General features: G+C 31.7%; 1 protein-coding gene across 2 annotated transcripts in view; it reads left to right on the forward strand.

Annotated features, from left to right (window-relative positions):
- The window catches only part of LOC126903829 (LIM domain transcription factor LMO4.1-like), a 34170-nt gene extending 21141 nt beyond the window's left edge, over positions 1-13029 (forward strand). The window contains exons 2-6 of one of the 2 annotated variants that reach the window (XM_050682332.1): positions 2579-2711; positions 2778-2915; positions 2971-3105; positions 11580-11727; positions 12031-13029. In XM_050682332.1, the coding sequence (XP_050538289.1) occupies positions 2584-2711; positions 2778-2915; positions 2971-3105; positions 11580-11727; positions 12031-12246 (765 nt within the window). In that variant the 5' untranslated portion in view covers positions 2579-2583 and the 3' untranslated portion in view covers positions 12247-13029. The remainder of the gene's footprint in view (positions 1-2578; positions 2712-2777; positions 2916-2970; positions 3106-11579; positions 11728-12030) is intronic. The other variant, XM_050682333.1, reaches the window with a different exon arrangement.
- The last annotated feature ends 2396 nt before the right edge of the window (positions 13030-15425 follow it).

Below are 15425 nucleotides of genomic sequence, written 5' to 3' on the forward strand. Positions count from 1 at the left end.
ACGTTTTTTATTTCATTATTCTTATAAAATTACATTATGTAAAATTAAAAGCCAAAATTAATAGAATAAATTATTATGAATCTGAATTATTCCTGCGGTTCGCTTATATATATTTTTAAATCTTAAAAAGCTTTAAGAATATATTCATTATGAAATAGAAATGTTGCAAAGTCGTTTGAAAAATTTACTGTAGTCCACAATTATCGATCGTTCAAACCATTAAGAACAAGTAATTATTTTAAGATAATTAAAAATGTCTCGGGCATTGTAACGACTGTCGTCATCTTTATAGCCACAACGACTCAATTGCCCTCAGTAAACGCTGGCGGCGCCCACCCTCGTACTTCTAGATGATGATCACATACAGCAATGTTATACTACCAACTTGATAAATTGGTCCATAAACGATGGTGCTAAAGGAAAAAAACGAAAACGTAAATCCTCCAATTGGTTGAATGTTCATTATTACGTTGTTCTACATATTTATGGGTTAAATGTTTTTAGAATAGCAAAAACCGTATTTGCACAGAACTTAGTTTATGAAAATAACAATTTATCAAACCTAATAAAAATATGCAGAAAAATTAAAATTGTCCCAAAAGTCATATACACTACTATGGATTTTATATTGCTGTGTCGTAAGTTTGATTGATTTCATTGGATGCGTTGAGTGATGAGGGAAAAGCCAAATATATTGAAAAAAATGCCTTCTATGCACGTCACCAAACAAGTGAAAAATGACTGTTGGATTATGATGTTGATGCGACGTGTCACGGATAGCTGACAGGGTTTGTTATAAATCAACTACACTAGACAACGGTCAGCCTCGTGTAACGTGTGGTAGGTGTTCAATTCATCTGTGCGTGGTCCCTTCGGATTACGTTACGAATTGAACTAAACTACTCGAAAAGAAAAGATAAACTGCAGAAAACTCTTGTCATTTTAATAACATCTTTAATCGTGCTTAGAATTTTAGCGTCGAACGAACAAAACAAATGAGTTAACTAATAAACAAATATCGTTTGATATAAACAAATAACAGCTGTCCCCATGCACGTTGAGATATCAATTCCTTACACCTATCGTTACGAATATCTTATTTTGATTCTAAATATTTCAAAATGTTTTTATATCCATGCCATTATATTATGCAAAAGTCGTACAAAGAGATAAAATGGATCACGTACAAAGTCGAAAAATTGTTCTCAGGTATATCACAGTGCCTTTGGAACGTGTAGAATAATATATTATAATGCATATATTGTTACGGCATTTTTTTTTTAAATAAGACTTTAAAAAATATGTAGCTAACGCTAACGGCAAAATAAGTACGATGAAAATGAAAAGTCGCAGGTTCAAATGACGACTATTAAAGCATCGCCATAGTATCTGTAGCTGTTCAGCTCTTAATTTGTCATAGTTATTGTGCATCAAATTTTTCATAATAATAATAAGAAAAAAACAACACAAGTTTGAAAAATCTAAATAACTCCCCCCACAACTCCATCAGGAATAAATAAATGTTTTTTTTAACTCGCATCCCCTCTTACCATTTGCTTTTTGATATTCCGGACGGAACTTTTATCTTGCCCAACAACAACAGGTCTTCCGGCTGAATACTAAATAAGAATACTTAAACGCATTAAAGTTGTCTTTCTAAAGAAATTCCATATTTTCTTGTCCTAACCAGAGGTAGGGGGAAGGAAAACGTTATTTGATATTTTTCTTAATGTCGCGCGTCAGACTCGGCATACCAAATGTCTAACAGTCTTTAAATAAAACGCAAAAAAGTCGCTGGGGTTTTGATCCGATCGTAAAAAAAGACTCGCAGTCCAAGATGTACATGTGACCATAAAAGAAGAAAACTCTTTCGTTCTACACGTGCATGTTGTACGTATGCGTTTCGCCTGGTCGGACTTTATAGCAACCGCAGCCGACTATAATTTCCGTTACTGTATTTTAAACTCGCATAAAAAATAACACCATAAACCAAACGATTTGGATGTAATATTCTGATATTATTGTGCAAAACTACCGTAAATTACATTGGCAACTCGCTTGTTTACGTGCCGTGCTTATGGCGCGATGTTTCATCGTTAAAAATAACGTATTTCTGACGTTAGTGTTCGCTCGTTGCCCTAAATCAATATGTTTTGATCAACAGTAATTATTTTTAACACGGTTAAATTTAACAAAAAAATATTATAAATTTTTAATACAATGCTGCATGTCGATATAAACAATAATTTTTGTAACCTTCGAATAACTAGTTCACAAGTGCATTCAATTATAATTAAGAAATAGTTGAGCAACGTTTATCACGTGTGCACTGCATAATTAAAATAGGCACTGACGTATGCAGTTTTATTTGCAAAATGCACAAACTCGGATTCAATAAAATATAAATTACATTATATTCTAAAACATTTTTATATTCTTGTTTTTTTATATATTTATTATTATTACGATATATTCTTGGCCGACCCCAAGTGGTTGGGATTAAGACGAGAAATAAGAAAAAAGACATTTTATTGTAAAACGTATCTGAACAAAATGATAAACTCGATTTTTTTTGCAGAAAAAATGACTATGGACGTCAAAGCTAGTCAAGTGGCCGCTAGTAGTGCCACAAAGTCTAGCGCTAACGTAGGAGCTGCAGCTGCCACGGGAGGACAGGAATGCGCCGGATGCGGTAAACACATTACTGACAGGTAATTGAACATTCGACACTGTCGAATTCGACAATATTTATGTAGCGTGCGGTTTTCCCGGAATAGATTTTTGCTGAAAGCTTTGGATCTGTTCTGGCACGAAGATTGCCTGATGTGCGGCTGTTGCGGGTGTCGTCTTGGAGAAGTAGGATCCACGTTGTATACAAAAGCCAACATGATTTTATGCAAAAAGGACTACTTTAGGTATATACCTGATGCTATTACGTGCACCGTATACGATGCTATTACTGATTAACAGGTTTTACAGGATGTTCGGGAACAAGGGCATGTGTGCAGCGTGTTTCAAAGACATACCCGCGTTCGAGATGGTCATGCGGGCGCGAAGCAACGTTTATCACTTGGAGTGTTTTGCGTGCCAACAATGCAATCACAGGTAACTCATCTTGTCTAGAGTAATACGGAAAGTAGACAAATAGGGATCGGACTCCTTGAACTAAAGTTTACCGCTCTATGATTGAGTAAAATCTCTTACGGTTATTTACACCGACCGCTCTGGAAACGCATTCGTGATAGAACGTTTTGACCCTATCGCGCCGCCTGTTGTAAAATCCACGTTAATTCGACTTTAATTTATGCAGCAAAACAACGTGCAGTTTAGTTAGTAATATTATCGGTATTTATCTCGCAACTACAAGGTTTCCTTAATATTTATTTTTTTATTTACACTGATAATTGATGTAAAACGATTTAATGCATTTTTCCATTTCAATCGGGAAAAAATGTTATGTTTTTACCGTGAAAAACATCAATTGTTCATGAAGAGTGCGAATTCGAACAGAATTATCACAAGTGGACATAATTTTTGCTTTTTCTCGCTTTAACCTGTTGGTAGTGTAAATTTTTTGTTTCCGAAATTGAAGTTGGCAAATATTACAATTTATTTCATTGTTTATTTTAACATGGATGAAAAAACCTTTTCTCTGTATTATTATTATTTAAACGCGGAGACATTTGATTTTAATATGATTGATGATAATTCCTATGAATAGGAACTATCCCATGCGGGTTTACCAATAATAGTATTTTGCATGCGCAAACGTGCGTAAATTTGTATTACTATGTATATGGTGTAATATAATTGAAATGGCAACATCTGTATGCCTAATTGACATATTGTGACATATTAAATATCCAATGTGTACGCTGCCGGATAAAATCTCTCTATGGTCCCAGACAATTATGAGAAAACAATAACTCATATCTCCAACGTTTATACCGACCGTCCATCCGTATGTCCCTTAGCCAGTCGATCTGCGTCACAACCCCTTCGAAAGCCGTAACGCCTGGAGGGTATATACCCGTATGCCCAGTAATATTCTAATACCGAATGCCCGGCATTGTCACGATGGCTCTTTATTCTCTTTTACTCCAATTAATTAAACACACGCCGAATATACGATGAGGGGAGGAGGAGTAAGTGAGAGAGGAGTTTGGCCAATGACTACATACTACAACTACAAACTCCTGTTACTGTTACTCGCGCATTAATTAAATTTCATTCCCAAAATCGGTAAAGCCCGTGTGCTAACAATTCCTTTTATTCCCCTCATCACCATCATAGACATTCCAACGAGTCGTCGTAGGCTAGACAGATTCCTCTACCCCCTCTCATTCACCTGGTTGTGGATATCATATTTCAAAACGATTTCCTCCTCTTACTAATCTCTATTCTTTTGGTTGTCATATTANTTAACAATTCCTTTTATTCCCCTCATCACCATCATAGACATTCCAACGAGTCGTCGGCTAGACAGATTCCTCTACCCGCTCTCATTCACCTGGTTGTGGATATCATATTTCAAAACGATTTCCTCCTCTTACTAATCTCTATTCTTTTGGTTGTCATATTACTAAAATTTCACTGAAATTGATTCAATGGAAATCCGTTATGTACTACAATAGTTTAAATGTAATTATAATTTTTTAAATAAATATTGATTTTTATTTAATGATGTTTTGATGTCAAAACACCTGTTTCGTATTGAATATCAAATAAAAACTAAATAAAAATTATTTGGCGATAAAAAACATTTCAAACAAATTTCACAAAGTATAATAATTACTTATAATTATTGTTCAAATATTAACTAAGGAAAATAACACTGCCTATGGTATTATAACTGTTATTAGAGAACATTTCATCGAAACGATCAATCAGTTTATGGACACTGGTGTAAGAAGCAAAATATTATTGTGTAATTATTACTTTTTTATTAGCTTAAAATACAAATCATTATTAAAGATATTTTAAAAGTTCCTTTAGAATATTGATATTAGTCACCTAAATTCATTGTATTGCTGGTCAAATGTAAATGTAGCGAATAATTCAGCAAGATTAACAGTGTTAAAAATTAAAGGTTCCTTACTTAAATTGCACTTTTCAAAACTTGAAATAGAAACTTTTCTATTAATATTATGGTTTTATTAGATACTAATGGTTTGAAACTGTTCTATACTTAGGGGATATGTCAGTACGTATGCAACAAATAATGTTTGTGAAAAAAGTTAACGTCTCGAATGGTCGTAAATAACACCTTAGGATCTAACCAATTTCAACTGTTTCAATAGTCTAACATTATAACGGTTATCAGAAACTTCTAACTACAAAACTTTCTAGTTTTTACTTACGCCTTTTTTTTTTGTTGTCTTAATAATTCTAAGGGGCTAAACAAAACAAAACTATGACTTGTTTTAAAATTTAATACAACTTTAAAGAAACCTTTTAGCTGTTTTATTTTATATTGAAAATAAAAACTTAAAGTAAATGAAGACCTAGTTTTTGTGTAGGATATTTACTCGAAACGTTATTTTAGAGGTAAAGTACCATACCATAATCAAGTAAAATTCTTCTTAAATGTAATCCATTATATTTTATTATTTCTGCAAAAATATTCATCAATTGTACTTGATATTTCATCGATTATCGTGTTTAAAACCTAATTGAACTTAATCTTGTGTATTATATATTTGGTGTATTTTTAATTAATATTTTGTCTGAAATTTAAATTATGTGTTTTCCTCTTATTTATCAAAGCATTTGAGTTATTCATGTGGAAACTTATCTTTTGTTTTTAATATGTATTGTTTTTAAACACTATTAATTAACGTTAAAAATGATTAAAGATTTTCCACGAAATACAATAAGAAAAAAAGAACTGAAGCTTTACCGCTGCTTCATCAATAAGAAACTTATCTTTTTTTTCTCTTTTATATTTATCACGCGAACTTATCATTTTACATTTTTCCATAGCTCTATTATGACTGTGATTCATTCCTATGAACATTAATCAGAATATTTTTTAGGTGTGGATGGGCTATTACTTTTTTAGTGTATAACGATTGGCAATGGTCAGCGTTGTTGATCAAATACTTTATAAATAACTACGATTAAGATATCTAAGATATGACAATTTTCATTTTTCAATCCCTGACTAATTTATAATATTTTTACTTATTATTAGTCATATATTTTAAGTAGTCTATTCAATATTTATTTTATTTTATAATGTATTTTTTTTTTTTTACTTACTCTTTACCAAGAAACTAAATTTTTGTCTGAGAGAGAATAAGGAAACAAAGATTTGTGATGCCAATAAAAATTGTTGGGATCCGTAAACAGAATTATTAAGGTATACTATGCACATTATTAGAAAAGGCAAAGCAATTGCAGTAGGATAAAAAAGTAGGTTGTCCCTCACATCGTGTACAAGGACCTAACCGACCATGAGGATTCGGTGCCGCCGCAATCGGTTCAGACAGGTGGAAAAAAATGAGTTAGGCTGACAAGTGATAATCGAGTTTGGGTATGCAGCGTATGGGTCGGGCGTGTAATTGAATTGTCACTGGCAATCCGGGCAGCGGTGGCAGCAGCTAATTTAGCGTTTCCGCAGTGGGGCGATTGTCAAATCGGGCAAACACAAAGTTACCGTTTTCCTCCCTCGATCCGAGTTTTTTGTTTTACTCAGTCCTCTGTCTCTTTTGTATTTAAAAAGGTTCCCTTCGGTCCTACTCCTACATGCCTTCTGCTGCGTGCAAATATTTACAACTCATTTTTCTGCACGACTTTTATTTTTTTTGGTAAACACACATTCATATAACATATTATTTTCCGGCTGCCAATTGACGGCACCCACTCAGTCGCTTTAATGCTTACACACGTGAATGCAATTAAAAGAATAAAATAATAACGTTCGCTTATTATCTTTTTTTTTTCCCAGCGGTTCTTTTTCGCACACTAAGTACACTTTGTGAACAGATGAAAAATGGGCTATATTTAATTTAAATAATTTTAATAATAAACAAGAAAAACAGATTTTCATGTAACAGTTGTATACACTTGAAATAGTAAAGCAAAATTTAATGATTTTTTTCCTTTAGTTTAAGGGCCATATTAAATTTAATTAAAATTAAACTTAAATTTTACTGTCCGAGACAAAGGCTTTGTTTATTTTTCCCAAAGTACTCTATTGTCTATTATTAGTCGAGAACGAATGAGAAATGGTTTGTTGCTTGAATTCTGTAGCTTATGTAAAAATATATTTTTCGTTTTAAAATGTAAATCTCTCTAATTTCTTTTAAATACTCTGCGAATATTATGCGCATCAATAAACGACAGAATACATAAGCGAACGCCATTATGCCGAACAAAACTTAAAATAAACTTGTACGTGAGTCCGACGGACCATGCACGTTATTAGGATCAAGGTGAAGTAAGTAGGAGAGACGAAGAAAGACAAATTCGTCGACAAAACTGCCGTCATAATCCGGAAGGGTCTCAGCCCCTTTAGCAGCAGGAACAAGTCTTTCCTATAAATACACACGCACATATACATGAAGGATTAAAGACTTAAATCACAAACTCTGCCAGCATAATAAAGGTTCTAATTCTTCGCGTCTTTTCCAAATCTGTATACTTTATCACGTGTCGTCTTCTTAATTCGATGTCTGCTTGGCTTATCGCCCACTCGCCTACTCTGCTGGCGAGAGCTCTTCCTCTCCTCTGCACTGCAAGTATCTCTTCCCTCAGGATGGGCTTTCAGTCCACGGCCATGCAGGTGAAGGGCGTCGAACATAATTATCCGTCGTCGTCAGAGCGATTAGACACCAAAAACTTTCGATAAGCGACTTCAATATACCCTCTTCTGTTTAATTTGTTGTTTGTCTTCTCTATCATTCAGCCTAACGACCGTTAGCAGAATACAATTTAATACGAGATTTTCTCAAAAACAGCTACGCCAACAAATTATTTTGTAATTTAGAAAACTGTATGCATTAATATAAATCGTATGCAAATGCTCCCAATTCGTCTTAAAACGCGTGCACAGGCTTATTTTCACCTTAAATAAAAAACAACATTTTCAATACACAGGCAGATTCTTACTTTAAACATTTGCTTTGTCTAAAAAAAACTTTGACATTTATTTTTAGCTGTATTCATATAAAACAATTGTATTTGAGTAAGATTAGAAAAATATGTTAGAGAATTTTGATTTCATATTTTGTTTAAAATGCACACAAATTAATTCCGAAGTTCAATTAGAACAATGTTTTTTTGATTATATTTACTGAACATTCTTTAAACTACATTTATATCAAAAGAATGCAAATATAAAAGCATATCAATCAAATACACCGAATACCGCAAAAAAGATACTATTTGTAAATTATGATTCATAATACCTACACAAAATTACAAAATAAAAGTTCTCGAACAAAAATTTGTTTTTTATAAATAATATTGTCGATAAATCATCTTATTTTTAAAATTTTCATGTTAAAAAAAGCAAAATTGAAATAATAATGACGGCTTTAATGACAAAACTGGTAAAAAATTAAACGATTTATAATGTCGTATACGTCAAAACAAAAAAGGTTAGGGTGAGTGGACTTAGTGACGGGGTATATGACGTTGGTTAATAAATCGAAAATGGCCTAAAGGATGCGAATAAGAGGGGAGATGCCTTGTGCATCGACAGCAGAGGAGGTAACATTTACTGCAAAATGTTATTTTCTCTTATTGCGTGCGTGTGTTATTTTTTAGTTTTTATTTTTCTGCTATACAACGAAAAGGCGGAGTTCATGAATTGCTTTCGATTTGGAAGTAACGGCGCAAAAAAAAAAAATCAACAACGACAGCGCGAGATGAAATTCGGAAATTGCACCCACTAATGACAACGGCGTGTTTAGATAAGGGCAATAATTCTTGTACATGACGGAGGAGACTGAAAACGCGAGAGACTCATAAAAAACACTCGGATAAAGGCGGCAGCCTTAAGCTGATAACATTCTCTTATGGCATTTCTGTTACTTCTCATCCATAGTTTGTTCGAGTTTTGAGGGCTCCAGTACGTCTTCACAAACCACATAATGCTGCGTCATTACGTTAAGAAAAAAACATTTAATGGACTTCGTTGTTTTCAGTTCCCTACAAAAAAGCGCGTGATCGGATATCATGAGTTTTCTGTTTATTAATAAAATCCATCCATAAATGTATATATTTCAACATTAGATATATTTCTAAATAGTAATATTATATATCAAACGTGTTTTTTGTGCTTAGCCAAAATATTTCCATTGATATTGTCTACAAATATAGTACACACGTTATGCCATAGCGCGTGAAAAATACAAAATTAAACATTTCATCAATTCATCATTTACCCCGGGTTAATAAATTTATTAATAATTATCTAAAGTCGATCAACGAGCACGTTTTTGTTTTAGTTCAATGAACTTCAAAAAAGCATTTACTAAGAGCGAGGATGAATGATGGCTATTTTTTGTTTGTTTTTTAGAACTAACTTTGTCTGATTGACATTCGGAGGTATTAATCATTGAGAAATTGGAGTTTTTTAACTGCTCTTTATTATCGAGTCTTAAAAATTCCCTAGAGTGGAATTAATTGAACGCGCTGACACCGACATACTGACGTTATTTTATCTACATTTATGTTGAACACATTAAATCTTTTGCCATCGACCATATGGGTACGGTTTTTTAAAGTCATACGGAGTCCTAGAGTTTAAGTAATATTAACATCTGTGCACGTCCACATCGTACCCACACGGGAAAATGATAAGACGCAATCATAACGTCATTTGTTCTAGACGATTTAACATACCAAAGTTGTCACAACACATTTCAATTTCTGGTAAAGATTGATCGATAAATAATGTCGGTTTTTAATAGTGTAAAGACAAAGGTAAAGATCGACCAAATTGGAATTGTGTTTGTTGTTGTTCGATGCCTTTGTGCATTTAACTCACCCGATACCTTCGAAATGAATAAACTGTTCATTAGTTAAATTGATCCGCTTAAATCTTCAAGACGTTATTAATAAAATTATGCATGTAGAAAACGACAAAGTACACTCGCGTCGAGACCGCCTCTCGTTGTTTCCGGAAGTGTCTGCTAGTACCGTTTTCGAAGGAATCCAGTGTCTCGTCGATAGCGCCGAGTTAATGTATTCTGCGTTTAGTTAAAACGTCATCTGTTGTTACCTAATAATTATTCACCTTATGGACGACAGCGATGCGTTCGCTGTAGCAGTTTTGGCACATTTAAACAACACTGCTTTACAAAGTGAGATGGGGTGGAGTGACTGAGTACGTGTGTGTGTGAGTTAAAAGTTACCCGTACAACTTTAAACGCGAATGAAACTTGATTTCGGCCTAAGGGTTGCGAACAAAAATGAGGACAGTCGGGTATAAAACGCGAGCGGGTCTGATTAATTATTCGACGGATTGTGAGAATTATGTGCGTATATCAAGTCGGAAAAGTGTAAGTGAGCGTTAAAAATGTAATTGTCGTTGCATCCATGTGAAAGGATTTTCGTGTGAGAAGTCGAACTCTCTCGGGAGACTTACTTCGCAACGCCGACTCGTGTAAAACTTAAAGCACAAAAACAAAAAAAATTATCTCTCGAGTGTACACCGTAACTATGTATAATGTGTTATACATAATTTTGCACTTCAGGTGATTGTGTTCGTACTAATATCTCATTGCTCGTGCGCGCGACATGTAAGCAGATCAAGAATAGCTGTCTTTATAATACAAAGATAGATATCAACAGAAGGATACTTTCACATATTGTGTGGAAGTATCGTTCTTTTGATTCGTCTCCTTAAATTGTTGCAATTACTTTATAGCGGATGCGCTGGTCATATCGCTGGGAATTCGTGTGGACAATATTAGTACATAAAAATGTTTAAAAACTTTTCGAAAGCAGTTATTAATCGCCACGACGTTTATTTTACCCTTCTTTTCTCCTCGCGCTACGCAAACAGCGCCATTAAGTGACAAAAAAGTGGAAAACTGTAACTTAACTTTCTAATTTATCGACACTATAAAGACATTATATCTCTCCGTTTCGAATAACATGATCGGCCCAGTTAGACTATTAAATTATTTATAAATTTGATTGGCTTGCACAGTTCGTAAACTGTTTTCTCATAAAAATGATTTAAAGATTTCAGAAAATAAATTACTCTTAATAAACAATCCGCCGGAAACTGTTGTATAAGCGGGTGAAGTCTTAAGTTGAGCAACGACTTAAAATCTATAAAACAAGATTTATTTAGAAGCAAACGAATTATTTTCTACTTTTTTTTTAAAAAATACTTTGGACGTTTTCTTATTACTATTATAGTGAATTAATTTTTACTAACTTTTACACCTTAACTGTCGCAGATAATTTTTGTGAATAATTAAGAATTAAATACTTATTTGTTTATTCATTAGTTCAAGACAGTATTGAATTCACGTTTAATTAAGTTTAAAATCAAAAAGTCTCTAGAGATTAACAAAATGATCAATTTGTCTAATGCAGAATGGTTTTATGTCTTTCAGATTTTGCGTTGGCGATAGGTTTTACTTATGTGAAAATAAAATACTTTGTGAGTATGATTTTGAAGAAAGAATGGTGTTTGCTAACATGGCTTACAATCCAGCAACATTGGCTCAATTGAAGAGACATGCCACCCATATCCCACCATCGGTGAGTTTTCATTTTTTTCATTAACTGTTCTTTAATAATCTAATTTTTGATACTACAAAAAAAAAAAACAATTTGTATTAAATAGACTTCAAATTTTGCTAGTAGTAGCAGATTATATCTTGTATGACTTATACTATTATTATTATTATTCTTTTTTGGTTATTTTTTTCAACTTTAATATGTTAAATATTATTAAAGTATAATTATAAAATTCAAATTTCACCAAATTACTGAAATTTTGTTTGGAAAATCAAAATTATTAATATCAACATATTTTCTATTGATTTGTGTATATTTGAATAGGTTGGTGCAGGAGCAAGGACAGATATTCCCTTGGCTGTTGGTACCAATGGTAACAGCGATCGACGACCCACATCGAGTGATCTTCCTCATCACCATGGTCACCATCATCATGGTCATCACTTAAATACACCCTCATCTAACGGTCACCAATTTGGTTCATCGAATACCACACCCAATGGTGACCAGACTCAACTTCCCATGTATGATGTGAAATAAGCTCTTGGTTATAACATAACTTTGTTTATTTATCTTTAATTTGATTATTAATTTTAGTTATACTTTGTTGTTAATTTAAATGATTATTTAACTTATTTGTTTTGTGCGAAAGCATTTTTCACATACCACGCGTTTGACTAAATGCCTAGTCATTATATTATAAGATTACTCACTATTTATTGTTAATCTTAAGATCAAAACATAAGAACTGCTAATGTCTTTCCCGTTTTCCAACTTAAATATTGTCTTTATGAGGTAAGCTAGAAAAATGTATTTTTCGTTTTAGTTTTAAGTTACTGCTGTGTAAATATATATGAACTCAAAACGCACTATAGAAATTTACAAAAATAAATCTACAAGAGTTTTCTATGCAGTGCCAAATGGTCGTTCCATTTTTAAGTTAGATGAGAGTAACTTTGTCGTAATATTAATAAAAATGAATAATTATGTTATTAAAACTGTTTAAACATTCTCTCGTGCAAATTTATGTATCCTCTGCCCTTTACCAAAGTACTGAACAGCGGTACCCATTAGCTTAGTGTTTAAAAGTACATACACTTAAGTAACTAATAATTAAATATAAATATAGAATAAGTTTATGCGTAAAATTAAGTAATCTTTATTTATAGGATCTCTTATTGTTTTAAAAATCCTAAGTTACCTTTTTATTGTTTTTATTTTAATTTTAAATGTTTTAAGATCACAAAACGATTGGCAATACATTACATTAGTATGGTGTAAACTTAAAACGTTTATAAAAATACACATGATTTGTTAATATCATTTATTGTTTTAATCATTGCCTATTTAGATTGATCTTATGGAATATTCATAGTTCCATTAATAAATTACAAAATAAGTGAGTATAATAAAAAATTTAAAAATTGTAAGTTTAATAACTTAAATACATAATTTGGTTATTGAAAAAAAACAATCTTTCAATGAAAAAACAGCCGACATTATAATTCCATAAAATAGTAACGTTTTCTAATAGTTTCTACTAATTTAAATAAAAATAAAAACTGATCAACACATAATATTTTATTTAAGGTGTTAAGTATTTATTCCCTATTTATTTTAAACATTTCATGTGTTTTGTGTAAATAAAATACTCTGACCAATTAAATATCGCACTTTTACTACAGGATGAAAGAAGTTTGCATTTCATCATTAAACACCCACGTAATCTTTTTCTAAATACTTCTAGTCTAACAATTTAAAACATTCATAAGTCATTTTGAAAGTCTTTTTGATGATCACACGATTGTTCATTTAACAGGTCATCATTGAAATAGATCCAAATAGTAATGAAAAAAAGTTCTGGTAAACCGATATGTGTTTGGGTGAGTTAAGCAAAAACGATAAANTTCTTGTAAACCGATATGTGCTTGGGTGAGTTAAGCAAAAACGATAAATTTGGCCGTCGACGTTTTTGTGGTATCGTAAAAATGATAAACCGTCCGTACATTATTTTTTATCAGCTCATACAGTCTGCTTTATCGGTGTACGACCGCCCATTGTTACGTGACTCGTGAGAAGCTAATATACTGGTGATGTACGGCGAGTATACGTGCCCCTTACTCGGATAGTTTGAAATATTATAATGTAGTTTTTCGTCTGTTCGAACATTCACAACAAACCGAACACGTTCAGAAATGCATTGAAATCTCAGCGGAAGCTTCCGTTTGAACACAAACAACGACTGGAGGAATAAAAAGGGACAAGTATACATTATTAAACTGTTGTGCATGACGTGCATAGTCAGATATTACTCCACCTATTTTAACGACCCTTTCAGAACAATGTAATAAAGCATTGTTAACCATGCCACAATTGTATTAAAATTACATACATATCTAGTGATGCAAAATTACCGTAATCATTTTTTCTTAAGAATATTTTTGGTAATGTTCTTTAAAATATTTTCAAAAGATATTTCTTGACTTCTTAGAATGTTCCATTTTATTTAACATGTGTTTATTATAATTGACACTATTGTAAATTGTTATTATTTTTAATATTTGAACGACAAAATAATTATTAAAAATCTATAGTAATGATAAAATATCTAGAAACCATTAAAAAACCATTAAATGGTGAAAAATAAAAAAACCATAGAAATTTAAAAATTAAGAATCCATAAAAATGCAAAAAAAGTAAGAAACCATAGAAATACAATAAATTGAAGAAGCCAAAGATATGCAAAAAAATGTTGAGATACCATAGGAATGCAAAAAAAAAAGAAACCATAGAAATGCAAAACATAAAGAAGCCATAAAAATGCAAAAATATTGAGAAGCCATAGAAATACATAAAAATTAAGAATCCATAGAAATGCTTAAAAATTCAGAAGCCAAAGAAATGCAAAAAAAGTTGAGATACCATAGGAATGCAAAAAAAAAAAAAAGAAACCATAGAAATGCCAAACATAAAGAAGCCATATAAATGCAAAAATATTAAGAAGCCATAGAAATGCATAAAAATTAAGAAGCCATAGAAATTTAAAAACTAAGCATCCTTAAAAATGCAAAAATATTAAGAAGCCATAGAAATGCATAAAAATTAAGAAACCATAAAAATGCAAAAACAACAAGAAACCATTAAAATGCGGAAAAATTTAGACTCCAAAGAAATGCAAACAATATTGAGATATCATAGGAATGCAAAAAAATAAAGAAGCCATAGAAATTAAATATAAAGATTGCATAGAAATGCAAAAAAAAATTGAGAAACCATGGAGTAGTTTTTTGACTCAAATGTTTTTAAACATTTTCGGATATTTTTTTTATAATACTATTCAACTATCAATCAAGATAATTATTTTTCCTTTATTAATTTTCAATAAATATTCATTGATTCAAATAAATTTTACGTTTTATTAATCATTATTATTGAAATTATTTTTTTAAATATATACTTCCGCAATAATCAGATAATAATTTTACAGAGATTATTCTCACACGCGAGACACGTGAGTTTTCCAATCATCATGAAAAATTATTATTAACACAATGTTTGGTTTATTAATTACCATAATTTAATCGAATGTTTTGATTTCTCATAATAGAAAATTAATGTAACTCTTCTAGTATAAGTCCTCAGAAAAAACTTAAGTTTATGCTTACAAGAGAATATTTTATTTTAAATTATGTCTCACACTTATACTCGGCACAATTTAA

This window comes from Daktulosphaira vitifoliae, unplaced genomic scaffold, assembly GCF_025091365.1.
Source record: "Daktulosphaira vitifoliae isolate Bord-2020 unplaced genomic scaffold, ASM2509136v1 Scaffold_4, whole genome shotgun sequence".
Lineage (NCBI taxonomy): Eukaryota > Metazoa > Arthropoda > Insecta > Hemiptera > Phylloxeridae > Daktulosphaira > Daktulosphaira vitifoliae.